At 39.8% G+C, this 27,158-nt stretch overlaps 3 protein-coding genes across 8 annotated transcripts in view; 1 reads left to right on the top strand and 2 right to left on the bottom strand.

Moving 5' to 3' along the window:
* Positions 1-273: 273 nt before the first annotated feature.
* LOC147166403 (AP-1 complex subunit sigma-2-like) lies at positions 274-11,645 on the bottom strand. Of its 3 annotated transcripts, XM_086089354.1 has the most exons (6): positions 11,538-11,645; positions 10,987-11,165; positions 8,555-8,663; positions 8,319-8,456; positions 7,565-7,595; positions 2,372-4,033 (listed from the first exon to the last, which is right to left on the bottom strand). In XM_086089354.1, exons 2-6 carry the CDS (start codon positions 11,163-11,165, stop codon positions 3,972-3,974), a joined length of 519 nt encoding a protein of 172 aa, XP_085945480.1. In that variant the 5' UTR covers positions 11,538-11,645; the 3' UTR covers positions 2,372-3,971. The 3 variants fall into 3 exon arrangements, with proteins under 3 accessions (XP_085945481.1, XP_085945482.1, XP_085945480.1); XM_086089355.1 differs by lacking the exons at positions 2,372-4,033; positions 7,565-7,595 and adding an exon at positions 274-701; XM_086089356.1 differs by lacking the exons at positions 2,372-4,033; positions 7,565-7,595 and adding an exon at positions 1,477-2,364.
* Positions 11,646-12,499: 854 nt separating this feature from the next.
* Positions 12,500-17,485, top strand: LOC147166402 (retinoschisin-like). Its single transcript, XM_086088658.1, has 6 exons — positions 12,500-12,660; positions 13,728-13,753; positions 13,898-14,090; positions 15,076-15,217; positions 15,301-15,496; positions 16,205-17,485. The coding sequence occupies exons 1-6, from the start codon at positions 12,606-12,608 to the stop codon at positions 16,355-16,357; spliced, it is 765 nt and encodes a 254-aa protein (XP_085944784.1). The 5' UTR covers positions 12,500-12,605; the 3' UTR covers positions 16,358-17,485.
* A 142-nt stretch (positions 17,486-17,627) lies between these two features.
* The window catches only part of LOC147166401 (cyclin-dependent kinase-like 5), a 28,732-nt gene continuing 19,201 nt past the window's right edge, over positions 17,628-27,158 (bottom strand). The window contains exons 12-18 of one of the 4 annotated variants that reach the window (XM_086088654.1): positions 25,791-26,796; positions 24,317-24,412; positions 23,251-23,359; positions 22,460-22,583; positions 22,274-22,379; positions 21,077-21,217; positions 17,628-19,929 (exon numbers count right to left, since the gene is read on the bottom strand). In XM_086088654.1, the coding sequence (XP_085944780.1) occupies positions 19,597-19,929; positions 21,077-21,217; positions 22,274-22,379; positions 22,460-22,583; positions 23,251-23,359; positions 24,317-24,412; positions 25,791-26,796 (1,915 nt within the window). In that variant the 3' untranslated portion in view covers positions 17,628-19,596. The remainder of the gene's footprint in view (positions 19,930-21,076; positions 21,218-22,273; positions 22,380-22,459; positions 22,584-23,250; positions 23,360-24,316; positions 24,413-25,790; positions 26,797-27,158) is intronic. The other 3 variants (XM_086088655.1, XM_086088656.1, XM_086088657.1) reach the window with 3 other exon arrangements.

Genomic DNA, 27,158 nt, shown 5'->3' with positions numbered 1-27,158 from the left:
GCTTCTTGAAGCTCCATCAAGCAGCAACAGTCAAAGGCTTATGTTTATTTTCCTTAACTGGAAGATACTTACATAATCGATTTAATTTTGTTGCTGTTAATGACGCTGCATATGTTAGTGGAGCTTAGTGCTGCTTGGCATGTTGTGGCACAATGCGGTACTACACTGAAGGTGAGCAACTCTAAAGCCTGGCATCAATATAGCGAGGGAATACAGCAATTTATTAATTATTTTTTTACATATAATTAGTATGCAAATGAACGACACAACAGCTTGGTATTGTAATGTCTTATTTTAATGAACACGTCCAGTGTAATATTTAATGGCCAGAGTGACGTTACCACTTTGTAAACTACAGCAGTGCCTTCCAGTGTAAAGTAAGAGTATCAAAAAGAAAAAAACAACTCTTTGGTTCTGTTATTGTAATACTTCTGACGTCCCTTTTTCATACACACAATATATATTATTCATTACAGTGGATGTGCCAGCTTTGGTTATGCATGAAAATTATCTCCTCTGCAATAGTCAAGAATTGCATATAAAAAGAGTGCTACATCATTTTAGAAAAGAAAAAAAACTATTGTTGCTGGGAAAATGTCAAGTTATTCTGAAGGGGGTGTGGCTTGTGCATGGGGATTTGTTTTTGGTTTTCTTTATGTCAGTCCTATTTCCTCCAGAACGCTTCGTGGTGTCTCTCCATCCTGCAAAAACAAACACTATACAGTATATACAGGACGAATATGCACACTTTGATGATGTCATCATTATGGGACACACACATAGGTTTTAAATTTAAAACAGACTTTTCAAAACTTTTGATAATGTAGGAAAAGAGTAAAACTGATATAATAAAAATTCAAAAGACTAGTTGTTTTTAAAAATAAAATACAAATGTAACAATATAATAAATACACCTATTATTACGTTTTGTCTAAAAGCAATTTTCAAAAAACAAAATTTTAAAAGGCAAATATTTGAGAACATCCTGTTTTACCATTTTTGGCCAGTGTAATATTAATGCAAATAATCTTCTTAACCAAAATATGAGTGCATTTTCGAGTTCAATATGTTAAAAATAAATAAATAAAAATAATAATCTTTACAGTAAAATGTTAGGCATGAACAAATATTAAAGCGGAACTGTCATTGCAATAATAATAATAATAATGTTTATTTTCCCCCTCACGTAACGTACCGTTTATGCCAATAAAGTATAAATACAACTACTGTAATGATGCAATGAAAACGATAGCAATTATAAGAAATGTGTTTTGATATTATCATCTTTTTATCTTTTCAATAAATGCTCTAAGGCAGCAGAGTAGCAGCACTTACTTTTAAATCCTAACAGCAGCGTGGACACAAAGTCAAGAGAACAACACATTTGATTAGAGCCACATGCAAACATGACACTTTAAGGCAGCAGACGCAACAACAAAGAAAATGTAAGTCCATTTAAGAAAAACACCAGGGCGCTGAACAAGAACCAGAAAATATTTATTATTTATAAACCTACATTTGATCAAACTATTGCACTCTATCATGAGTCGTTACAAAAACTGTGCCTCATTAGTCAGATTGCAAACACAGCTTGTGCCCATCTATCAGCTTATTACATAAAGCTTCATTTGAATAATACTTATAATCACGTGGAAGGCCGAAGAGGCCTTTGATTCAAAATTGGTGTAAAAATAGCAAAGACACTTGTCATATTAATACCAGTGGTGGGAAAATGAAGCTTCATGAACCACTTGCAATATGTTTTGATGTCTCTAGATGGCGCTTTGGAAATGTTATCAATTTCCATTGCACTAGCCTTTATCTTTAAGAGCACCATCTAGAGGAATAAAAAAATACTGCAATTGGTTCATGAAGCTTGATTTTCCTACCACTAATTAATACCACACTAAAAATATGAACATAAAGTTTGCTTGTAAAGATTGTCCTCATAAATACAAACAATTGGATAACTACAAATTGACAAGATAAAAGAAAAGGAAACACATGCATGAACGACATGCAAGAAAAAAAATACTTAGGAAGCTGAGGTTGGACACACACACAAAAAAAAAAGTCAAAGCAAGCAGTATACTGCACGACAACTTCAACTCGCAAGTCAAGGTACCACTAAACAATTTGACTGAGTTGCGAGGTACCCCTAATACAGTTGTCGTGTATCAAGCCTGCGGTGAACAGTCGGGGTAGCGACAAGGCACAAGGACAGGGTGCGGAGCGAAAGGTGTTGGGCATGCATGGGGCAGGCATGGTGGCGGCGGCGGCAGCAGCAGCGGGGGGGCGGCGGCAGAGCAGCGGCGGCAGAGCAGCCAGTCAGTACACAGGCACATTAAAGTACTCATGACGGGGCTGAGGGAGAGAGAGAAAGCTTTTAGAACACAACAACACGCAGCCAGGAGGCCGGACTTTCTCTTTCAACTCCACCATAGCATTCAGCTTTACAGATGCCGTGTCGGACCTGTAGGCGGTGTGTAAAGAGATGCTTTGCAGGGAACAAAGAAAGTGGAACCTTGACTTATGAGTAGCAAAAGTTTGGTCAAAATAGGAAGGAAAAAAAAAACTATGAATGTTAAAATCATCTTATGGAGAAAAAAATTAACGTTTTTCGCGGTGCTAGAACAGACTATAAAATTTACGCTTTGAGTTATAAGCATTACCACAGAACAAATGAAACTCATAAGTCAAGGCGCTGTATGTAGTGGACATTTTGCGTTAATGCAACGAAAACACTCAACACAATGTGACACACAACAACATCTTAATATCTGCTGGTGTTGACACAAAGTTAGAATGGGGCAGGACCAAAAACCAGAAGAATTTGGAACAGGAACCAGAGCCAGACTCAGGTGCTCTTAGTCTACTTTCAGACCAGAGCAAAAGTGCTGGCCCTGAACGCCAGATCAGAACACCAGACGAGGACGACGAGCACCAGATTCAGACTAGGGGCACCCAGAACTCGTTCCAAGAAAGCTGAACAGGGTCCAGACCAAAACCATTGGACTGGTACATTGGTGGTACAGTTTTCGGAGTCCACCAATCAGCAGACCCAGAAATATATTAGCCACCCTGCATCAGGAACCTGATCCGGAGCACTGTACCTGCAAGACGAAAGGCCAAGAAAAAAGACCTAGGTGCTCTTAGTCTGCTTTCAGACCAGACCAAGAGTGCTGGACCAGAACACTAGACTAGGACCACAAGATTCAGATTCAGATTAGGGGCACCCAGAACTTGTCCCAAGACAGCTGATCAGGATCCAGACCAGGACCGTTGGACTGGTACAGTTTTCTGGAACCAGAGAATGAGCACTGGAAGCTGAACAGGAATGCTTAACCCCAAACTAGTGTCACACACAGAACCAGGCCAGAAGTGCTCGATCAGGCGCACTAGACCTGCCACCCAAGTCTAGGAACAATGGACCAGATACAAGACAAAGATTCTTTACCCAGTTCCAGACAATGATCTGTAGGCCCAGAATTATACCAGCCACCCTGCATCAGGAACCCGATCCGGAGCACTATACCCAGACAAGAGACCAGAAGCACTGGAACAAGAACCAGATCAGGATCACTGGAAGAGGAACCAGGACTGAAACACTTGACCCAGACCCACACAATGAACACTGCATCAAAAATTAGACCAGTCACACTTGAGCAGTGACCAAATCCAGAGCTCTGTACCTGGAAACAGATCATGACAAGAACCAGTACACGAAGAAGACTGGGAAAACCTAGACAAGAACCAAGAAACACGAGTAGTAGACATAAAGTCGACTGGAAAAACTAGATGGGAGAAACTAGACTAGAACAGGAACCACATGAGGAGCACTGACTCAAGAACCAGACAGTGGTAGACATGAAACCAGACAGACAAAATACATTAAAAAGACTTGCCACTAGAGGGCTGTACTAGTACAAGCATTGGTGACCTACACAGTAAATCCACAGACAGTATTCACCTCAGCGTATCAAGTTTTGGAACAGTCCAGAAGTCTCTGAAGTCACATTAGGAACTGTTATACCTGGGAGTCAAACAAGTTGTTGATAAAAAAATAAGCAAGACGATGGATGCATCCACTGAGTCTTCATCATCTGTGCAGGGAACCCTTGTGGGGCGTCATTATTCCAAACAAAGATCTGCTTGCTGGCACCAAACTAATGACCACGCGCCTGACAAATGTGCCATTGAGGGCTTATTATGAAAAATAGCTTTGTCTAAATCCGCAGAGGTATGTCAGCGGTGTAATTACAGCACAGTGTGAACCACTAATGCTCTACTCAACCTTGTGGAGAAAACATTTAAGGTATTAAAATAAACATTAAAACCAGCTTTCAGTATGATGCAGTCACAACTTTGGACTAGAATGCACTACAGTAATATAGTAGTAGTAGCATAGTTATAAAAGCATAGGAACAACCAGGCTTGTCGTTATTTTTATAATGTTTGCAAACATTTATGTCCACGTTTTGACCACGTCACTTTTTTTTTAAGTCAATTTACCTGTCGTAATGTAAGGTATGGTTAGCATCTCCCCACGTAACGACGGAAGAGGATTAGGGCCAGTGAAGAGGGGAGAAAAAAAAAGGTTGGCAGGATTCAGAGTTCAATCTTAGAATTCTGACTTTCTGATTTCCCCCCGCAATTCATAGCTCTACGTCACAGAATTCTGAGATTAAAGTGATAAAGTGAGAATTCAGGGATTAAAGTCAGGATTCTCACTTTAAAGTCAGAATTCTAAGAATAAAGTCAGACTGTGATTAAAGTCAGAATTCTGACTTTAAAGTGAGAATTCTGAGAGTAAAGTCAGGATTCTCACTTTTAAATCAGAATTCTGAGAATAAAGTCAGAATTCTCACTTTGAAGTCAGAATCCTGAGATTAAAGTGATAAAATGGGGAATTCTGGGATTAAAGTCAGGATTCTCACTTTAAAGTCAGAATTCTAAGAATAAAGTCAGACTGTAATTAAAATGAGAATTCTGATTTAAAAGTGAGAATTCTGAGATTAAAATCTGAGATTTAAGTGATAGTGTGAGAATTCTGAGTAAAGTCAGGCTTCTCATTTTTAAATCAAAATTCTGAGAATAAAGTCAGAATTCTCACTTTAAAGTCAGAATCCTGCCAACACTTTTATTTTTCCTTCACTGGCCCCTATCCTCTTCCGTACGGAGAATTTTGTTTGACTGACACTTCAAATATTCAAACTAGAGTGTTAAAGACTAAAATCAATAGTTTTTTGTTGTTGTTTTTTCCCACTGCCGATAGTGACATTGGAGAAAGCTCTGTCTTTTGCCACCAGGAAGTAGGCGTCACATCATAGTGAAAGGGTCTTTACACATTTTGACATCACGTGAGCAAGTCAACGCCAAATAATTAAGCAATAGCTTTGTGCCACTGCAAGATTTCAAACAGAAAGCGTCCAATGAGTTTATAATGTCGTCAAAATAGATGCAGAGAGACTGGAAGAGTCACAGAAAGAGATGGACATCGTTGGAAACACCTGTTGTGAATATTGACGTTCGGCTCTTTGTTAGAGAATAAACAATTCCATTCCAAGAGTTCACAAAAGGTCAAATTAAGTTCACCTTTCAAGGTTTAAGTGCATTTTAGGTTCATCCTGGAATGAAACCGGGAAAGCCAAATATGCCAAACTTTCTTTTTCGTGAGTAGCGACGTTTCCGAGCAACTCATGCCCGTCAAGCATGCAGGTGCACGGCGGCGTTTTCACACCACCCATCCGTGCAGTATTTACCCACGTGAGGTAGGCGGCGCGTTACAACAGCTCGTCACTGGGCAAACCTCCCCAGTCGTCACTCTGGTTCTATGAATAGACAAGCCAGCCAATCAGAGAGCTCCCGAGTGTCCGAGGACGCCCGGGTCCTCGGAGGAGACTTTAAGCGACCGTAATTACGCGACATGAATAAGACAGTCGGTCGCTGGAGGGAGAGTTTATATTTAGAAGCAAAAGTCTGCATGTTTTATGTGGCAAACGTAAATCATTGCTCGACACCTGGTCCAGGAAATTGGCAACAGGCCCGCTTGTCTTGGGAACAACTTTGGATCACCTTATGATTGATTTTTAACTTTATTGCACATTATTTTAGGACTTACCTCAGATGACTAGAGTACGTCCCTACCTTCTTTGGTTTCCGGACTTCAAAAAATGTGTGTTTTGGCTGGCAATATTTTTCACGTTGTCAATAACGTAATAAAAAAGGCCCGTTTAACATTAGTGAACAACAGAAAATTACAGTTTGCAAGAAGAAAGCAGCCATATCAATATCAGTATTTAAACAGATATTAATTTACCATGGAGCACACTTAACGGATTTTTCAATTTATTTAATGGACAGAAGATTTAGAACTTGCTATCTATGCTGTTAAAATACATTCTTCAAATTTTTATTTCAACTAAATTGTACAACTTGTCTATTATTTAAAAAAATATCTTGGCTCACTTTTAGTAATGGCGTATTATTTCATTTCCTTATTGTTTGAATATTGGAAAAAATTGTGTTCCCTTTAGTTTCTACATCATCACACTTTCAAGCAACTAAAACTATGGTAGTTTAGTATACTGTACTAGAATAAAATTAACGAGTAGATTAGGTTATATATCAGTGTATTATGAAAACTTTTTACTGTACAAAAAGTGGTAATACTATTTGGTATATATTTTTACACATTTGAACATTTATTCTCATTTTATTAAAAAAAAAAAAAACATTTATTTTGACAAATTTTCATTTGACTATTTATTTATTATTTTGAAAATAAGTGATTTTGTAGTCATTAAAATGCGTATTTTTTATTTTCACTTTCTATACAGCACACTTATGCATTTTGTCTGTTAATTATATATTGTTTAATTTTAATAGAAAAATAGCTTTGATTATATTTCCATTCAAATATAGATTATATTATTTTAATTTATATCACTTTAGAATTTAAAGAATTTTAATCACAAAAATAAAAAATCTTTGATTATTTTTACTATTTTTTTTGTTGCTTTTTTAACACGTCCAATGCATAGTAGGGAATTAGCCTATTGAATAGTTTTATTTATTTATTTATTTTTAAAATAGTTTTCAACTTTAAAAAAACTGTTTTATCATCTTGAAAATACGTCTCTTACGGGGAAAACGACTGATGAGAAAATGAAGCTTCATGAAGCACTTGCGATATTTTTGACTCCTCTATATGGCACTCTTGGTTTAAACATGCAGTGGAAATGTAATCGTTTCCATTTCACTAGCCTTCATCTTTAAACCAAGAACACCATCTCGAGGAGTCAAAAAAATATCGCAAGTGCTTCATGAAGCTTCATTTTCCCATCACTAGGAAAAATGACATTTTAACAGCGGTATTACACAATCACGTCGCGCAATTACTCTAATATAAGTTGTCTGTATCCTATTTCCACACTGTACTTCCCCAAAGAGCAAATGTCAAATAGTCATTCGGTAAATTTATTGGTCTTTTCCAAACTAAACTGCCAAAACTACTACTGGACTAGCTAGTGATCTAACACTAGTAGAACTAAACAAAGTGTACCTGCAAACATGCGCGTCTGAGAGTCTATGTTCTGCAAATCACAAAAGGTAAAAGAATACACAAAAGCAAAGAGAAAAGACACATGATTAAGAAAATAAAAATCACAAGAAGGTAAAGAAAGAAGGAAGGCAAGCATGCAGATTATAGATCATTAAAATACAGCAGTACCTTGATTTAGCCATTCATCGGTTTCAATTCCCCCCAAACCAACAGAATTATTATTTGTTTTTAATAAATAAAAATGTATTGAATAAAAACAAAAATAATTTAATTTAATTTATAAAGTCTAATTAATGTGGTGTTGTTGGAAATTGTGGCACTCGTAAATCAAGGTACCACTATAAATGCAAGTGACAAAAACATTAGCCATCTCATTTATTTTAAAAACATTGATTTTCATTTGAGTTGTCTTCCGGTGTTCTGCTCCAGGGCTCCCCCTACTGTCGTGGAGTGAAATTCCACATTGATAATCGTGGCGAGCAGTAAGTGGAACACAGGATGGCAAAGGGGTGGAAAATTTCCTAAAAAAGTCTGTTGAAGTTAAGATGTGGAATTTTGGAAATATTCCAAAGTGGAAACTTTCCATGAGATAAGAAAAGATATTGGATTGATAAAATCAGTATCACTGTTCCTACTCCTATTTTGTAAACTCCTGGCTTCTTACCATGAGAAGTTTACAACTTTGAAAATTCCAGATTTTTTTCCCTGAACGAGCATGACCTTTGTGTTTATGTGAAAACGGCGAGTTCCTCACCTCTTGCAGCAGGTCGCCCTGCTCGATAGCCTTAAGCACGTTCTTCTTGGACGTCTCCTGGGCTTCGCCGCCCAGCAGGAACTCGTCCAGGATGAAGTAGGCTTTCTCAAAGTTGAAGATGATGTCCAGCTCGCACACCTTTCATGTTTTTTGGGGGGGAGGACGGAACGGAAGCGTTACCTGGAGATTAAGTGTGTAAGCGGTAACCGCGGTAAGCCGCCAGCCGTCCCACTCACGCTGCCAAAGTATTTGTCCAGCAGCTCCACGTATCTGTGGATGATCTCCAGCGTGATCAGCTCGTTGTCCTGCTCCTCGATGGCGCAGCAGAAGTACAAGCTGGCGTATCTGCCGAGAGACATTACACACAGTCGTCATGGTACTTTCGGGTTGAAGCTTCAGACCAGGAACGTTCGAACTTTCCCCTGACCCGACCCAAAGGAACAACTTCACCAAACAACTAAAGTTACATCATCTTCCCAAGCCCTTTTCCAAAGGTCTTAGAGCCATGAGTGACATAATAATTAATTGACATAATAATTAATACAATGAGGTGACTATGCAGTGTAATAAATTAATCTGAAAGCAACTCATTCAAATATTTCTAAGATATCTCTACTCCTTTTTTTTCTTCTAAACAAACAATCACGCTTGTTGGAATTTTAAACAATTGTACACTATATAGGTCTGTGCAATTAATAGAAATGCAATTACAATTTTTAATACACTCCACAATTACAAAATTGGCATAACAAAAGCAAACAAAAATAAAAGATTATTAATACCAATTTTGAGTTGTTTAAATGTGTAGATTTTTTTAATTTTTAAATGAAAAATGTAATACAAATCTTGTTTGGTACAAAATAAACTTAATTATAGTGTTTCAACAAAATGTATTAGTCTTAAGATTTTTTTACGTTTAAACATTTTATTTTTTTGCGGCAAAAAACAAATGATCATCCTAATCGTGATTTCACTTATTGCCAAATTAATCATTAGGATTATGGAAAAAATAATAATCACGATTATTTTGGAAATAATTGAAATCACAATTATTCAAATGATTATTTATTTTTGTGTACAAAACAAGAACATTTTTAAAAGTTTAAAAATATCAAGAACAATTACAAAAAAAATTAAACACTATAATTATCTAAGTTCCTTTTGGACCAAACTGAATTTATAATAATATATTTATTTATTTATTTATGTTGGCAAAAACTTGAAGGTGGAGTGCAGCATGTGCACTGTGCAGTAGGACGATTATTTATTTTTTTGGTAAAAAACAAAAACAAAATATTAAGACAAATAAAATGATTTGAAACACTATAATTATGCAAGTTCCTTTCGGATTAAACAAAATTTCCTAAATTATTATTTTTTAATTAAAAAGGTGCAAATGTGTAAATTTAAACAACTCAAAAATTAGTATTAATAATCATTTTTTAAGATTACGCTGATTTTGTAATTATGGAGAGTAATAATTGAAATAGTAATTGAATTTCGATTAATTGCACAGCCCTATTAATCATGATTAATATTGTCTTCATAATCGAGCAGCCCTAACACTATATAAAAAATAATAATTCCGAGTAGCATGCTTTGATGAGTTTCAAGAGTAACTTCATCAATCACCACCAAGATGGAAAAAAACTCCCACTCGCCACTTTGTCCTCTCAGGTGCAATTAACAGAGTCAAATTCATGACGCTGATGCGGCAATTTTGCCTTATGAGAGGACCTGCAGGTGATCCGTTGGCCTGCACGTTCTGAAGTTAAGCTTCTTCCTGCCGCCCAGCAGGGGACTCCTTTATCCGGGATAATCCCTCACGCGCTCTTAAAACATGTGACCACTGGCTAATAAAAACAGGAAGCCAAGACAAATATTACACCTTGCTTAATAAAACAGATAGAGGACAACAGTCAAGAGACTTCTCGATCCCTCATTATGCATCTTTTTTGTATTTTAAGCAACAATTTCACATTAAGCCAGCTCCAACAAAGAACGGTCGCACAAAATCGGCCTGACAATGTTCCGCATTTGGAGGTAGTACCTAAGGCCTACTTTTACCCATGTTGCAGTTCTGTTCTGTTTGAGAAGAAGTCTACCTGGCAATATTTCGACTTTGGGTGGAGTATCAAAAGTGCCTTTCACACTGGCTGGTCAATTCTCTATAAAGACACGGAATGGAGGAAGACATCAACGTGGTAATTTTCCACCTTCAGAGGTAGTATGCAAAGCCTCTTTCAAACAGCCTGTAAAAGACAACATTTTCTGCCTTTTTTTTTTAATGTATGAATAATAGCACTGACACGGAACGGGCGGACAAAGTAGACCTGGCAATTTTCTAGCTTTGTTGGTATACCTGAAGCCCCTTTAAAACTGCCTGTAAATGCTAGCACTGAAATGTATATTACGGTCAGTATTCAGTCTGCTTTGCGAGAAAATTACATCACATAAGATCATCTTTTCAACAGAAACTTGGTGAAATGACACCAACGTTTTTTTTTTCTTTTACCAAAAGAATGCTTGAGCTTTTGCTCTCTTTCATGAGATGGTCTATCACAGTTGATTCCGGTGGCAGGAAGCAATAGATACACCATGGATTGGTTACCAGCCAATTGCAGAGAGTTTTTCTGTTTTAACTGCCACAGACTGAAGTCCTGCTCACCTCTTGTAGACAATCTTGAGGTCTCTCCACTCCAGGAAGCTGCACATTTTGGCCTTGCGGGCCAGGATGGTCTGCACCAGATCCCTGGTGATCTTCTTCTTCTCCTTGTCCGACAGGGGCACGTACCACTTCTGCAGCCGCAGCTTGCCCTGTCTGCTGAACAGAAGCATGAACTGCATCTGAAATGAAAGGATTTCATCATCAGAATGATTGGCACACAACAAGAGGTTGAGGAAATTATTACAATTATTACATGATAAATGGCATATAGTGGTCAGACTAATAATCTACATAAAACGTTCTTTCTAAAAATAATAATAATAAAAGATACAGCTTTATAATACTCTATTTCATCTGCTCCTGCCACTTGTTAGTAACCCGCTTATCCAAATAGTAAAAGTAGCGGTAGAGCACAACACAAGCTAACGGGAAGTAACAGTAGCATACAGATAACACCGTCATTTATTCGGCGACTACTTCTCACAAAAACGACACGCACGCCCCGAGCCAACTTTAAACGTCAACAAAAACAAACATTGCCAACTTATTACCTTGAATTTGGACACAGCTCCGAAGAAGAGGAAAAAAATCAGCCACCCATCAGCACTCAGCAGCACACTCGCTCAGAAGCTGCGGATGCCAGGCGCAGTCAAGCTTGCGATTGGCCAGAGCCGCCGGCAGGTCGACGCTCATTGGTCTTTGGGTTTACTTCCGCCTTTCGCGGGGGCTCTAACACGCTGAATGGCTTGCATAGACGTCGATCAAACTACGGAGAAGCTGATTGGACGATTAAATAAGCCTACAGAACTTCACATTTTTACGGTGAAATATAATTAGTGATACCTTATTATAGATAAAATATCTTCTCAGAGAAAGTAAACATCTTATTTTTCAATAAAAAATTAAACCATATGGAATATCATAAAATAACACAATCTAACAGTATTTACTATAAGTCAAGTCAAGCCATCTTTATTTATATAGCTTATTTAACAGTACAGTAATAAAATAAAAATACATCCTACATTTTTTTTTAAATAGTATCTGTACAAAATAAGCCATATTTTGTATTGTTTAACAATATTTAAGCAATACAAGAACAGTACTTTAAACTGTAATGACAAAATAAAACATGGTGTATTTTTCAAAATAACATTGTTTAATAAAAAGATCAAATGAAAACATAGCAATGGTGCTTAATTTATAGAACAACAATTACATTATAATAAAATACAATAATCCAACAGTAATTAATAAATGTTATTTTAAATTAAAATTTATAAACTGCATATGCCAATGTCATAAAAAAAATTAGGACCTTAAATATAAAAAAAATATGAACTAGTGATACATGAAATGCCTGCACATTTTCAAGAAAATAAATACGACTACTGCATAATGACAACCAAACAAGAGATTTGACCTTTAAATCTTATTTTTCTTTCTGTTGCTTGTATACAATGGCTGTAGAGAAAGCAGGAAGAGTCTCTCGTTTATTTAGTGAGCCAATAATGCGTATTAGATGAAGCCCGCACGCTTTACTGCATTGGATTAGTGTAATCTCAATCCCGATCCGCCGCACGGCTCGCATCCCATTTCCAGCACGGCCGAGCAGCGAGATGGAGGCCAGCGTTCGTTGGGCCGCGCTCTTCTTCCTCTTTGTCCTCTTGCAGGGTAAGTCTACAAAGCTAATTGACATTAGAAGTATAAAAAAAAATTGTCATTTTTATTCAGGCAAAATGCACAGTGGAACCTCTGAAAGTGACGACAAGCCATTTGGTTAATCGTGTTTCCCAGAGGAAATTATGTGGAGTAGCTCAATAATTTTTTTAATGTTTGATTTCATATTTTCATATGAGCCAAAAATTAACAAATACTTTGCTTTGTATAACTATGTACAGTTATACGTGAAGACACGTGTCTTTGAAATACTGTATGTCAATGCGGCCATTAATGCTTAACTGCTAGCATCAAAAGTGCGTACATCCATAAATGGAAATGTCCAAAGTGGTCCCAATTAGCCTAAAACAAAATTACCCCCCAACACAAGATTCATTAATGGACACAAAATTGGGTAGACATGTCTGCCACAACAGGACACATGAAAACATCTCAAGGAATGACATCCAAACCTGAACAGGAAGTCAGCCATTTTGGTTTGAAGTAGCCATTTTGGGGCAAATTCTGGGGATGGAAAGTTGAAAAAAAAGGAGCAGACAGCAGTGCTTTGACTGATTGCCACGAAATTCGGTGGACATGTCCATCATAACAAGATGCAGGAAAAAGTCTCAAGGACCCAGGCCAAAAATTGAACAGGAAGTCGGCCATGTTGGTTTGACGTAGCAATTTTGGGGCAAATTCCAAGGCTGGAAAGTTGAAAAAAAAATGAGCAGCCAGCAATGCTTTGACTGATTGTCACAGAATTCGGTGGACATGTCCATCATAACAGGACGCAGGAAAAAGTCTCAAGGACCCAGGTTAAAAATTGAACAGGAAGTCGGCCATATTGGTTTGACTTGGCCATTTTAGGGAGAAAAAAAAAAGAGCCCCCAACACCAGTTTTGTCTATTGACAGTAAATACTAGTTCATCTTTGGGGTAACAAGCACGACTTAAAGACCAAATTGATCCACTTCTGTGTTTGTTGAACTTTGGCGGTTCCACTGAACCATATTTAACTATTGTCTATAAAACCTTTAGAGATGTCTTTTTATGTTCCATGCATGCATGGATGTGCTACAGCCCTGACTGCAGTTCACTCTCAGGAGGTAAAAAAATAAATAAAAATGTCTGACTTTTTCTTACTAATAGAGATTTTTCGTGCCACCCACAAGTACCCTGGCACCTGTTGTTTCCAAACACTATAAAAAATGGTATTCCCAACTCTTTCCCATTTTGTCCGCGGAGTGCAGGAAGAGGAGATCCTGCAAGTGGAGGAGGAATTGCAGGAGGAGGATCAGAAGATCCAAGAGACGTGGACCGCCAGGAACGTGAAAGCGTGTACGTGCGACTGCGAGGCCATCGCGCCCACCAGCTTCCCCGACGCCGTCAGGCCCACCTCGGCGCCAGAGCCATCTCAAGGCCAACCGCTGACTTGCATGCCAGGTGAGGTCACGTCACACGCTTTTAGCTTCCACGCGGGTGGTTTGCGTAATCGCAGTTTCGTGGTGCCTGAGAAGAGAAGCAGGGATTAGTGATAGACCGATATGGGTTTTTCAAGGCCGATACAGATACTGATTATTGGTAATCCACACTCTAAAAACAGTTGAGTCAAAAATAACCCAACTGTGGATACAAAAATGAACCAATCGTCTACTTGGTTCAATTTGATCCAACTTTGAGTCAATAAATGGGTCTTTTAGTGTAAAAATATTGGTCAGATCCTTTATTTTGGTCAAAAAATTGGGTAATTTTGTATAAAATAACCCAGAAAGTTGGGTCAAATTGACCCATAAATTGGATCGGTCCATTTTTGATCCATATTTGGGTTACTTTTGACCTAACTGTTTTTAGAGCGGATGACACCGTTAACTGATATTTCAAGCCGATATTCCTTTTCCGTAAAAAAAATTAATTACTTTTTCTTTTAATCTTAAACATACAAATAATTGACAGCTTTGTTTAAAAATTCCAACAAAAATAGTTTAGTTTTAGTTTTTTTTAGTAAAAAGTGTAGGGAGTTCCCAGTGTCAGCATAATGTTTTCGTTATAAAGTGGAAATTTAAATAAATCCATAAATGAAAAGTTTCCTGAGCGACAAATGCATGCCAAAGCAGCCAATTTAGAGTTTTCGTCAGGATTCATAAAAGGTGTCAAAAGACAGTCAAAATTGTCAGAATATGTTCAAAATGGTTTAGTGAAAAGTAAAAACGGTCTGTGAACATCTTACAAATCCTGATGAAAACCCTAAGTTCGCCAGCATTCCACAGCTTTATCGGCCATCAGATGAGGAAAAAGGCCGATGCCGATATTTGCTGATATTAGTCAAAATGCCAAATATCAGCACCGATTATCGGCTCGGTCAATAATCGGTCTATACCTACTAGAGATGCATCAAGCGTTTGTTGTTGTGCTGGTCTCGTCCACCCAGAGTGTCCGTACCACAGAGCCCTGGGCTTCGAGTCCGGCTCGGTGATGTCGGACCAGATCAGCTGCTCCCATCAGGATCAGTACAGCAGCTGGTACACCTCCTGGGTCCCCAACAAGGCACGACTCAACAACCAGGGCTTCGGGTAGGGCCCCTCAGCACCCCAATTCACTGGTAGCGAGACAATCACACGGCACCGAGACAACCAACCATCCGCACGTGTATCAGGTGCGCGTGGCTGTCCAAGTACAACGACCTGCACCAGTGGCTGCAGATCGACCTGCAGGAAGTGGGCGTGGTGTCGGGCATCCTGATGCAGGGCCGCTGTGACTCGGACGAGTGGATCACCAAGTACAGCGTCCAGTACCGCACGATGGAAACGCTCAACTGGGTCTACTACAAAGACCAGACGGGAAACAACAGAGTACGCACGCAAACGCAGCACGGAGATAGTGGATATGGCAGGATTACAATATGGATTTTTTTTAAGGCTGATGTCAGTATCAGACTACCGATTAATACTAGTTTAAAAATAAAAAATTATATATATATATACATACATATATATATATATATATATATACATATACATACATATATATATATATATATATATATATATATATACATATACATACATATATATATTAGGGGTGTCAGGCAATAATTTTTTTTAATCATAATTAAACTTACGATTAATCACAAATTTTATATCTGTTCTAAATATACAAAAAATTTACCCCAAAAATATTTTCTATACGCAAATTTGTATTGGGTCACAGAATTATTTTATTTTTTTTGACACCCCTAATATAAATAATTAATTAAATAACTTATAAAATACAGATCACAGGCAAAACATGTGAATGTTTTTACAAACCTTCTTCCTACTCCATGTAGACTGTAAACAGTGATATTATTGACAAATTCTTCTCTTTCTTTTATACTTGTAATATGTTTATGTTTATATATCCCATAAACCCAAAAATAAAAAAATCTGTAATTTTTTGACAGACAATCATTGAGTGCCATTGACGGCTATATACGTCAAAAATCCATTTTAACTGGGCTGTCAATGAATCAATTATTTAATTCCTCACAATTGATGTCACGTTGGCTGTCTTTCTTTCAGGTCTTCTATGGGAATTCGGACCGCTCGTCCACGGTGCAGAACCTTCTGCGCCCGCCCATCGTGGCGCGCTACATCCGCCTGCTGCCTCTGGGCTGGCACACCCGAATCGCCATTCGCATGGAGCTGCTCATGTGCATGGGAAAGTGCGTGTGAGGGACCTGCCGGGAAAACACGCTCCCTAAACTCAACACTCGTTCTTCTCGAGGGAGGAAGTTCATGAAATTATCAACAACAAAATGATAACTTGATCATATACAGCTACATACGAAAGATTTGCATTTTCAATTGTCGATTGTCGTTGCATATTGAAATATTTAAATTTTTGGGTTTATAGGAAAACATTCAGTATACGATAACAAAATGATAAATAAATGTTGAACTTTTTGTGTTGTCATCTCTTTTGATTCTATACTGCAAAGGACAATTCGTTCTAGAAGTTTGTGAAAATAAAAGGTATACTTTTCCTAGAAAAAAATGACTAATATTATGAGAAAATTGTACTTAAAAAAAATAATAATTTGTACTGTATTGTTATGAGATGAAAGTATTTCATATGATTTTTTTTTTTCCTGTAAGATTGTTACAAATTTCTCCCAAAAATGCATAATAATCTCATGATTTTACCCCTTTCGTCATGTTTCGGTTCTGTGGGGGTTGGGTTTTTCTTTGTGTTCCTGGTTTCTTCCCTTGTCTCGTTATGGCCAACCACGTCCATCTGTGTGTCTCTTCGATTCCCAGTGTGTAGCCCTTAGTCACTTGTGTTTACCCAGGTGTGTCTCAATAGTGTTGGTGTATTTAGTCTGTTGCGTTTGTCCAGTTGGTGTGGGAGCATTGTTGACGTTATGTGTAGAAGTTTGTGCGTCTCGTCTTGTCTTGTCAAAGCTAAGCCCTCGTCACTGTCAAGTTGTCCTCGTCACAGTCAAGTTGTCTTTGTCGCAGTCAAGTCGTCCTCGTCACAGTCAAGTCGTCCTCGTCACAGTCAAGTTGTCTTCGTCACAGTCAAGTTGTCTTCGTCACAGTCAAGTCGTCTTTGTCACAGTCAAGCCGTCCTCGTCACTGCCAAGTCATCCTCATCACTGCCAAGTTGTCTTCGTCACAGTCAAGTCGTCTTTGTCACAGTCAAGTCGTCCTCGTCACTGTCAAGTCGTCCTCATCACTGCCAAGTTGTCTACTCACGTCCCGTTCAATCATGGTGACCGGCCTACTCGCATTCCGTCCAGTCATGCTTGTCTGCTCATCTTTCTCCCCATGTTTAATAAAAGTACCACACATTGCACTTGATTTCGGGTTTCCCTGCATTTGGGTCCACCATCCCTCATCCACTCACGTTCCATCATGACATGTTTTTCCTCAAGAGAAAAAAAACCCCGTAATGATATTGAAATATTTCATATTCCCGAAAAAAATACAATGTGCACATGTGTCAAATGAAACCAGTTTGCAATTTATTTGAGCTTTAGTGTTACATATGTAAACATGAATATTACACATTTGTTTGTCGCAGGGGGAGGAAAAAACCATGATGGACTACGCTACAAATGTGTATGTAACAAAATCCCAAATGTAACACTGTGTGCTTTGGCCCGCCCGTAAACAAACAAGCGTGTGTGTGTGTGTGTGTGTGTGTGTGTGTGTGTGTGTGTGTGTGTGTGTGTGTGTGTGTGTGTGTGTGAGGAAGTAGCAGACGACAAAGGCTCCCATATTAGTAGTATTAATATAATACACGCGCTTGTTCCAACACATCTTGTCGCCGGGTAGATTTTACCGAGTAGACCCGATTTTAGTGCCCGCTAAGCTACTTGACAATGTTGTTGTTTTTGATGATAATAATAATAACTAAGAGCGCAGTAACTGTACAGTAATGTGCTAAAAATGAGGACAAAACAAAAGTAGTTGTAATCGATTGTCAACTCAGCTGATGTGTGTGCGCGCATTTGTGTGCGTAGCGTTACAATGATGTCATGTGACGTTACCGTGCCGACGGGAAAAAGAAATACCACGCATTTTACAACTAAATATAATTCTCCTACTCAATTCAAACTAAAACACACTTTAATCTAGCTATATATATATATATATATATATTTAAATATTCCATTTGTAATATATATACTTTATAATACAATACAAGTGAAGCCTCTTATAAAGTCTATCAAACATTGGAAGCCTTTAAAAAAACATTAAGACACAAGAAGGCTTTTGGCCTCCAGTTTGCAAGCGGTGCACTTTGCGTGTGTGTGTGCGTGTTCTTCATGTGAACATTCTGTCTGATCAACACGACAATGCTCATTTTTCAACCCTTTGCAATGTGTGTGTATGTGTGTGCGTGCGTGCGTGCGTGCGTGCGTGCGTGCGTGCGTGTTCAGCATCTCACAAAAGCGAGTCCACACCTCACATTTTTGTAAATATTTGATTAGATCTTGCGGGGTTTGTTGCCAGCAGTTTAGATATCATTGCTTGTGGTGACTTATTTTCTGGTCCCATGAAAACAAATATTTGGAAAAATTTAGGACATGGATTCATTTTTGTGTGCATGTACTGTATATACTCTATATGTATGTGTTTGTGTGTGTAGGAGTATGGAGGACCAAAACTGACAAAACTAAAAATAAATAAATAAATAAGTGAATCAAAGTGAAAATAAAAAAACAATATAAAAAATATAATTAAAAAAAATATATATATATGAATCAAAATAAACAACAACAAATATGTATCCCTAAATAAATAAATAAAAGTAAATATAAATACAAAAATAAAAAACGAGATTCTAAAACTAAAAATAAATGTTGAAATAAATACAAAAATAAATGTATAAATAAAATTAAATATCAATCAATAAAAAAAAACACTCTCACATTTATTTATTTTGTGCAAGTCGAAATGTTATTCAAATGAGGGGACGGTCCTAAACATGTCTTGAGTTGGTGACAGTGGACAAGATAGTCGTCCATTGCTGGAGCTCTCCATGCAAGTCGGCGAGACCCGCTCACTCGACCACTGAAAGGCAGTTTGCAAAGGCGGAGCCCAAACTAAGACACTCATTTGAAGAACATTTCCACCAAACAGAGCGTCTGCAGCATGAAATTAATAAATGTGAGAGAAGAACATTTTTATTTATTGATTGATATTTTTTGAATCTCATTTTTCATTTTTGTATTTATTTCAACTTTTAGTTAAGGTATATATATATTTTTCTTATTTTTTTCCCCATTTATATTGAATATTTAGGATTTAATTTCGGATTTATATTTTTTTATATCCGTTTTTATTTTCACTTTTATTTATTTATTTAGTAATTTATTTATTTTTAATTTTGGCAGTTTTGGGAGGTGTTGGGGAGTCCACCCCAGAAGCGTGAGTGAGTTCAGTACTTCCTTTCTGATCTTGGTTCACAGCGCCGTCTCTTTCAGGTCGTTGAGGTTGGCCATGCGGGACCTGGAGGGGCGCCCGAAGCCATGCCCGTTCTGGCCCCCTTTGACGGCCATCTGCTCGGGATACGGGTTGCCCGCGTGCCAGCTGGGTTCCAGCTGCGGGTAGGCCGACTGCCTGCTCTTCATCTGCGGGGTGTTGACCCCCGAGTGGCCGCGACCGTCGGAGAAGGCTCCCTGGGGGGCGGAGGCGGGGCTTGGCAGCGGTTGGTAGCGCATGTCGGACGCCGCCGTCTGATTGGACGAGGATGAGGAGAGGTGCAGGAGTTTGCGCAGTGACTTCAGTGGTTGGCTCTGGGAGGACGAAATAAAATGTGTGACGAGGGATTTTGCAGAATAAGAGGCTTGATGTAACAGTGGCGGGCCGTGCATTTAGTGGGGACTTAACAGAATTAATCCACCTTAATAATATTCCTCATTGAAATGAATGGACCTACCTATAAAAAACTAGAGGTGGCAAAATGAGTGTGTGAATTTTGACTTAATTTAAAGTTCCTTTAACGCCACTAATTTCTTTAACACAAGATTAATGGCCGACCCTTACTTGGAACGCCTGTACTGGGGGAATTCCAGTCCCAACGCAGCAGACTTGTCCACATCAAAATTCAGCAGTAATAAATTTAATAATAATGCATATATTTGTGGAGACTGGGGTCAAGTTGTATTTTACAATTGTAAAAATGTGCAGAATTTCACAAGTTACTTTATGTTAAAGATTAAATAGCTCCTAATATGAAAATAAAAATACAGTTGTCACCAATGTCTTACAAATGCAATTATGCCATCTAGTGGCAGTGAAATTACCTCAATACAAATCAACACTTGTTTTTACAGTACAGTAAAAAAATAAAAAATGTAACTAAATTTTATGAATTATGAAAATACTGTCTAAAAGATGCAGCCATATTAATATTAGTTATTATTTTTCACTTTTATGTTAACAAGAGTATGAAAACATTTTTTGTACAGACTAACTTTAGAACAGATATAAAATTTGCGATTAATCGTGAGTTGACTATTGAAGTCAAGCGATTAATTACAATAAAAAATAATAATCACCTGACACCCCTAAGAAAACTTTTAAATAAAATTATGTGACCCCCGATACAAATTCATGTTTAGCATTTGCTAATTCACCAATTTGCTGAATTTTGTGGGAACCCATCCACCATTATTTGCAGAAGGCCAAGGCCATGAGAAGAGGAGATTCCTTTAGACAGGGCACAACCCTGTCTAAATGACATGGGACATGTTGACATGGTAACACAAAGAGGATGAAATCTGATTGGACAAAAACAAATTAATGTGCAGTAAAGAGAATACATTGTTGGGAATAAAACAATTCAAACTCATGAGACAAATATTAGAATTAGGTTGTAAATGTAAATAAGCGCTTCTGATTGTGTTTCGTCAAATCCTAGTCTAGACAGACCGGCCATACCGGCGAGTGCGAGTCAGCCATCTTGTCGGCCCACTCCTTGTCCCGCTCGCGCTCCCGCTCTCGGCTTTTGTCGCGGCTCCGGTGGCGACCGCTCTGGTGGGAGCGCGCCGACTTCTGCAGGACCGCCTCCTCGCTGGGGACCTGTCAAAAAAAAATTCAAACATCAAATTTTCCCCATTGAAATGATTTAAAATGCCATTCGTTCATACCAGCAAAAATAAGATATTTTTTGTTACATTTTTAATGTAACGGTATTGCATAAAAAAACAGAATGTAAATAAATACACTAGTTTTATAAGACAATTTTAGATGTATTTCTAATGTGAACATGACCAGCATCCAGAGCATCATTCTAGCAGCTTCTCGCTCTGACGAAGTGTTTTGTGTGTTTGTGAGTGTGTGTCACACAGAGGCAGAAAATGAGAAGCTAAAAATACGCCCGGCTGCTTCCTGCTGGGCAGATTGGGTTTATTTGCCTCCTCGCCCTAACTTGACAACAAAGCAGCAGCCAAAAAAGAAAAAGAGCCCCTTTCACACATCTGTTCATGAACTGTACATGCTTGTCGTTGCATTTCAAATTCCTGTGGCAATATCAAGACACTTTTCTCTCCTCGCCTCCATCAATATTTTTGCGATACGGCTTGGTCCTTATCTACTACAAAAACCCGGGCTTGACTGTATACTTTTCAAAGTTTGTATTGAGACACTTTTGTTTAATTTACTGTACTGTTTTTGCCACCAGGGAGCAGTATAATACAAACGTAAAGATAAAGTGAGACAGTCAGTAAGCCACAGTAATTCTATCGGTTCTTTGCAGAGAATAAAGAATATATGCCTATGTTATTGTAATAGTGTTGCTCTAGCATTGGTTTGACACCCATGCTATTTGTTAGCCTATCTATGACGTACTGCATTATTTGTTAGCATTAAGCTAAACGGACATGTTAGCTGAAGCGATGTACAAAAATGTTATACTCTTTATATTACATTTTACGTTTGACAGTAAACATCACGTGAGGCTGACAATAAACAGCATTTTTTCTATTCTCTGGGTTAAAGGCAGGTACAAAAAAAATAAAAATAAAAACATTTCTTTATGACAATGGGCCTTCCGTCAGGAATAGGCAACTAGAAAAAAGATAACCTTGCTGTGCCGATAACGCATTTCACCTGCGTGGGAGTGAGTCACCAACTCACCATCTGAGGCTTTTTCTTTTTCTTCTTTATTGCTCTGAAGAAACCCTGCTTCTCTTTCTCCTTGGACGGCTCGGCGGTATTCAGCACCACGGTGTCCGGGCCCGTCCTCGGAGGGGAAGCCAGCGCGTTAGGGCAGGGATGGCGCAACACAGCTTGGGGTTTTAATGCCGAGGACGTGGCACTTACCAGTGATCGAAGGCGGTCTGGCGTTTGGAGTGGTTGGCCAGGTTGCCGGTGTCGCCTGTCATACCCGAGCCTCGCCCCTGAGAGCGGCCGTCGTGGAAGGAATTGTCTGGCCGAGGAGAAGGGACTGTTCAACAAACACCACAGAGACCATCATTTGCCTTTTAAGCACAACACAACACAAGAACACACACGTACTATGATCCAAAGCATACCACATCAGATGTCCAGTATTTATCTATCTATGTAAAGAAACACCTCAGGGTCCAAAGCATACAGCATCAAACAGTATGTCAAACACTGAGCTATCAATGGAAAGCAAATTTCATGATCCAAAGCATACCACATCATATTTTCAACATCTGGTTATTTCAAGTGGAAGTCAACTTGACAATAATATGTGACCTCACTAGTCTAAACATGACATTCTGATTAATATTACATTTGTGGAAAAAGAGTTATGAAGCAAAATCCAGCCATTTTTATCCATCTCAGGGGCAGCCATTTTGCCACTTGCTGTCAACTGAAGATGGCATCACAGTTGCTCAGAGCTAAGGCAACGACCAATCACAGCTCACCTGTTTTCTGAAGCTGCGCTGTGATTGGTTGTTATCTGAGAACTGAGCAACATTGATGTCATCTTCAGTCGACAGCAAGTGGCAAAATGGCCGCCCCTGGGGCTGCATAGAACATTTTATTGCAAAAAATATTTTTGGGGGTTGACTTCCCCTTTAAAAAAAAAAGCAACATGTTACGATCCAAAGCATGCCACACCGTACGTCCAATCAACCCACCTCGGTAGAAGCTTCCGACCTTGCGGGGCATGGACTCGCTGTAGATGTTGCGGTTCTCTTTGGAGGAGGCGCCGCCATCTTCGGCCTGAGACTCGTGGTATAGGCCCACCTGAGACACAAATGCAGTCAACACGCAGCAGTTCTTGCATACCCTATTTGTAACAATAATAATAATAATAATAATAATAAGGCAATCTAAACAAGGCTTTAACTGTCACATTAGCGCAGCAGCAAAGCAGGCAGAGACAGAGAGAGAGAGAGAGAGAGGTTAAAGGATGTGGAGAAAGGGATAGAAAAAGAGGGAGTGAGATGGAAAACAAGAGAGAGAATGGGAGAAACATGGAAACAGACAGACAGACAGAGTGAGAGACAGTGTGAGAGAGAGAAAGACAATAAGAGAGAGAGTAAGGTGAGAGAGAGTGAATGAGTGAGTAAGAAAGGGATAGAAAATGAGTTAGGGAGAGCGAGAGAAAGAGAGAGAAAGAGAGAGAAAGAAAGAAAGACGAAAGAGAGAGGTTAAAGGATGTGGAGAAAGGATAGAAAAGGAGGGAGGGGGATGGAAAACTAGAGAGAGAGTGGGAGAAACATGGAGAGAGAGAGAGAGAGACAGAGTGAGAGAGGAAGACAAAAAGAGAGAGTAATATGAGAGAGAGAGAGATAGAGAGAGAGAGTGAGAAAGGGATAGAAAATGAGGTAGGGAGAGAGAGGTTAAAGGATGGGGAGAAAGGGATAGAAAAGGAGGGAGTGAGATGGAAAACAAGAGAGAGAATGGGAGAAACATGGAAACAGACAGACAGACAGAGTGAGAGACGGCGTGAGAGAGAGAAAGACAATAAGAGAGAGAGTAAGTTGAGAGAGAGAGTGAGTGAGTGAGTAAGAAAGGGATAGAAAATGAGTTAGGGAGAGCGAGAGAAAGAGAGAGAGAGAGAGAAAGAGGAAAGAGAAAGAAAGAAAGAGGTTAAAGGATGGGGAGAAAGGGATAGAAAAGGAAGGAGGGAGAAGGCAGAGGTAGAGAAAGGGAGAGAATGAGCGAGAGAGAGGTCATAAGCAAGAAAGAGGGATGGACCTCGCTTTTTTGCCTCTGTGTGTGAAAGTTGTCCCTGGTGGAGTCCCTGATTGGGGGTCTGGTGTGGGGGGCCGCCTCAGTGGGGGCCTGATCGCTCTGGACATAACACACGTACGGCAGCTTCACATCAACAACAGGAAGCGCACAACGACACACGACAAACAGCCACATGCGCGACACAATGCAAAAGCCCGCAGGAGCATAGAGGAGCGTACGGTACAACCAACAGCTGTGCTTATTAGTTGTGCATCAGTTTCAACTGTTGTCACCGTGGGACCGGCATTTTTCTATTCTTGCAACCCACTTGTACAGAAGTGAAGCACAATAAATAACATGTATTGCTCAACAATAGCTTGTAGCGCTTATCCTATTCGGTGCCTTTCAGAGTAGCTTATTAATAAAAATGAGTACAAAAATGAACATCTTGCACTGATCTCTACTTTTGAGGAAACAAAGGATTCAGACCAAAGCACTCGAACAGTTTTAACAGTCCGACTTGTTGTGCTATAAATACGCCAATGACCTTTTTGATGCGAGGGGCTGTTTAAATAGCGCTGTAAGTTGTGTTTACATCACCAAGTAATAACGTTTCTGATGCATGCCTGTCAAAATTACTTTCCAAATAAAAGTTCCAACTCATAATTACAGCAAACTGTCAACTCGTTTGCTGCGTAACCATGACTGCAGTGATTGTGGCGATTATGAAGCATAGGAAAAATGAAAGGTGATGTGAGGATGGATCTTTTCCACTATATACATTTTTTAAAACAAAAATGTCCAAGACGACATATTGTTTATTCAGCAATATAATTGTGGAGCTTGTGAATAATTCAAGGGCTAACTTTAAGCCAATCACAAGAAGGAGTCATGCCATATCGCCAATGACAAAACACTGCATCAACTTTCCATTTTGGTTTTGGTTCATTAAGTGGTGCTGCCAGTGCAGTTTTTTGGGGTATCATCATGTTGTGCAGGATGGTCATTGGCCAGATTCTCCCAATTTACGCGCACTACGGGAAAGTTGAATAAAACAAATGATGGCTTTTATGTAGCAGCTAGTTTCCCAACAATTATTAGAGCGATAGATTTATTTTCTTCATAATTAATCATTTGTTAGCCTCTTCCACTAACACTTCCAATTCCATCACTTCAGCTTTCATTTTGTGCTTGCTGAGCTTCCTCAAATTCTCTGAGATGAAAACCATCAACAAGTGCAAAATCCTCTTTTAAATATGGTGGAACACGCAATTTAGCACCTGCTATTTGGATAAATCCAGCCCTAACCATGTTTCATGTAAGTTTAAAGGTTTTTTAAAATATGTAGGGGTGGTAAAACTACCGTATTTAAAAAAAAAAAAAAGCGGTCTCCATATCGTAGATTTTCACCAATCGCGAGTGGGTCTGCTCTCTGTAACGTCCCCCGTGATAAACATAGGGATCCCCATAACTGATTTGACTGGAGGGATAGACTGACCCGGCTCATGTCTTCCTCCCTGGAGGCCGAGTGGTGAGGCAGCGTGCGGTGCTGCAGCTGCGGCGACAGCAGCTGCAGGCTGCTGGCCCGGGTGGGCACCCCCTGCCCCACCTGCAGCCCCTCGTCTCCCCCGTGAGTCCTCTGGTGATCCCGCCGCACGTACATGGAGTGGCGGTGCGGCCTCTGCTGTGATGAGAAGGGGCTGCTGTACCCCTGAGCGTAGGGCTCATGCGGGGCCGACAACGAGTGCGCGTGGCTCCGATCCCCGCCCCCGCCCCCGCCGGCGCCGTCGTTCGGGTCCAGGCCGTCTGGAGAGTCCTTATGGCGGGCGGACGAGCGTCGGTAAGACGAGTCCAGGGTGTTGCTCTCACGCTCGGTGCGCGTGCTCCCCCGTCGGTCCGAGCGCCGCACAGCCGGGCTGCTGGGCGCCGTTAAGTCCAGGCAGCTGGAGGGGAAGTAGCGGGCGGTGGGCTCGTCGGCGTACAGGTGCACGTCATTCAGGTTACCCACAGACTTGGCGTCGCTGAGCGTGCCGTAGCTCTTGGACAGGTTCAGGTAGGAGAACTTGGGCGCGGGTGCCTCCATGTAGCTATGGCGGCCGTGCTTCTCCGTCGACTGGAGGGTGCTTGTCTTGCCCTCCACGAAGGAGTGGCGGTGCTGCTGCGAGCGGAAGTTGGACTTGAGGTACTTAGCTCCGGGGCCGTCGGAGCTCTTGACGTCAAAGTCGCCCTTGTTGGCCTCGGCGGGGCTGAGCAGGTGGGGTAGCTCCACGCCGCACGAGGCCGAGTGGTTGAACATCTGCGCCGGGTAGCTCTTGGGGTGCAGCGTGGGACTGAGGTTGATTGGTGCCGGCAGGTTGCCGTTGAGGAACCCCCCGCCGCCGCCGCCGCCGCCTCCGCCGCTCTCGGCGCTGTTGCTGTTGGGGTGCAGGTCCTCGTGGCGAGGCAAGCTGGAGCAGTCGCGCAGGCTGGAGCGATGGCTGCCCGAGCTCTTCAGGCCGTGACTCCTGCAGAAGACAAAACACAGTAAGTAGGAGTAAAAGTAACTAAGTGTTTCATTTGCATTAGTGTTAGTTTTTGGGACAATATATTTACAGTTGCACCCCTCAAATAGCAAAAATCAGCGTATAAATGACGGCAATTATAATTTTTTTTATTATATACAATGATTTTACTGATCCGGCCCACTTGGTAATATATTTTCCTCCATGTGGCCTCTTAGCTAATATGAGTTTGACACCCATGGTGTAGATAAAGCGCTCTACTGTATATAAATAAAAAAAATAATAAAAATAAAAATAAAATAAAATAAAGAGCAATGATGATGACATTTCCGAATGAACATTACTGAGCTCTTTAAAAAAAATAA

The sequence above is a fragment of the Leptonotus elevatus genome, chromosome 11 (assembly GCF_054856555.1).
Source record: "Leptonotus elevatus isolate MCC_2025b chromosome 11, RoL_Lele_1.0, whole genome shotgun sequence".
In the NCBI taxonomy this organism is placed as follows: Eukaryota; Metazoa; Chordata; class Actinopteri; order Syngnathiformes; family Syngnathidae; genus Leptonotus; species Leptonotus elevatus.
Note: the sequence above shows the minus strand (reverse complement) of the source record. Positions and strands in the feature narration are given on the sequence as shown.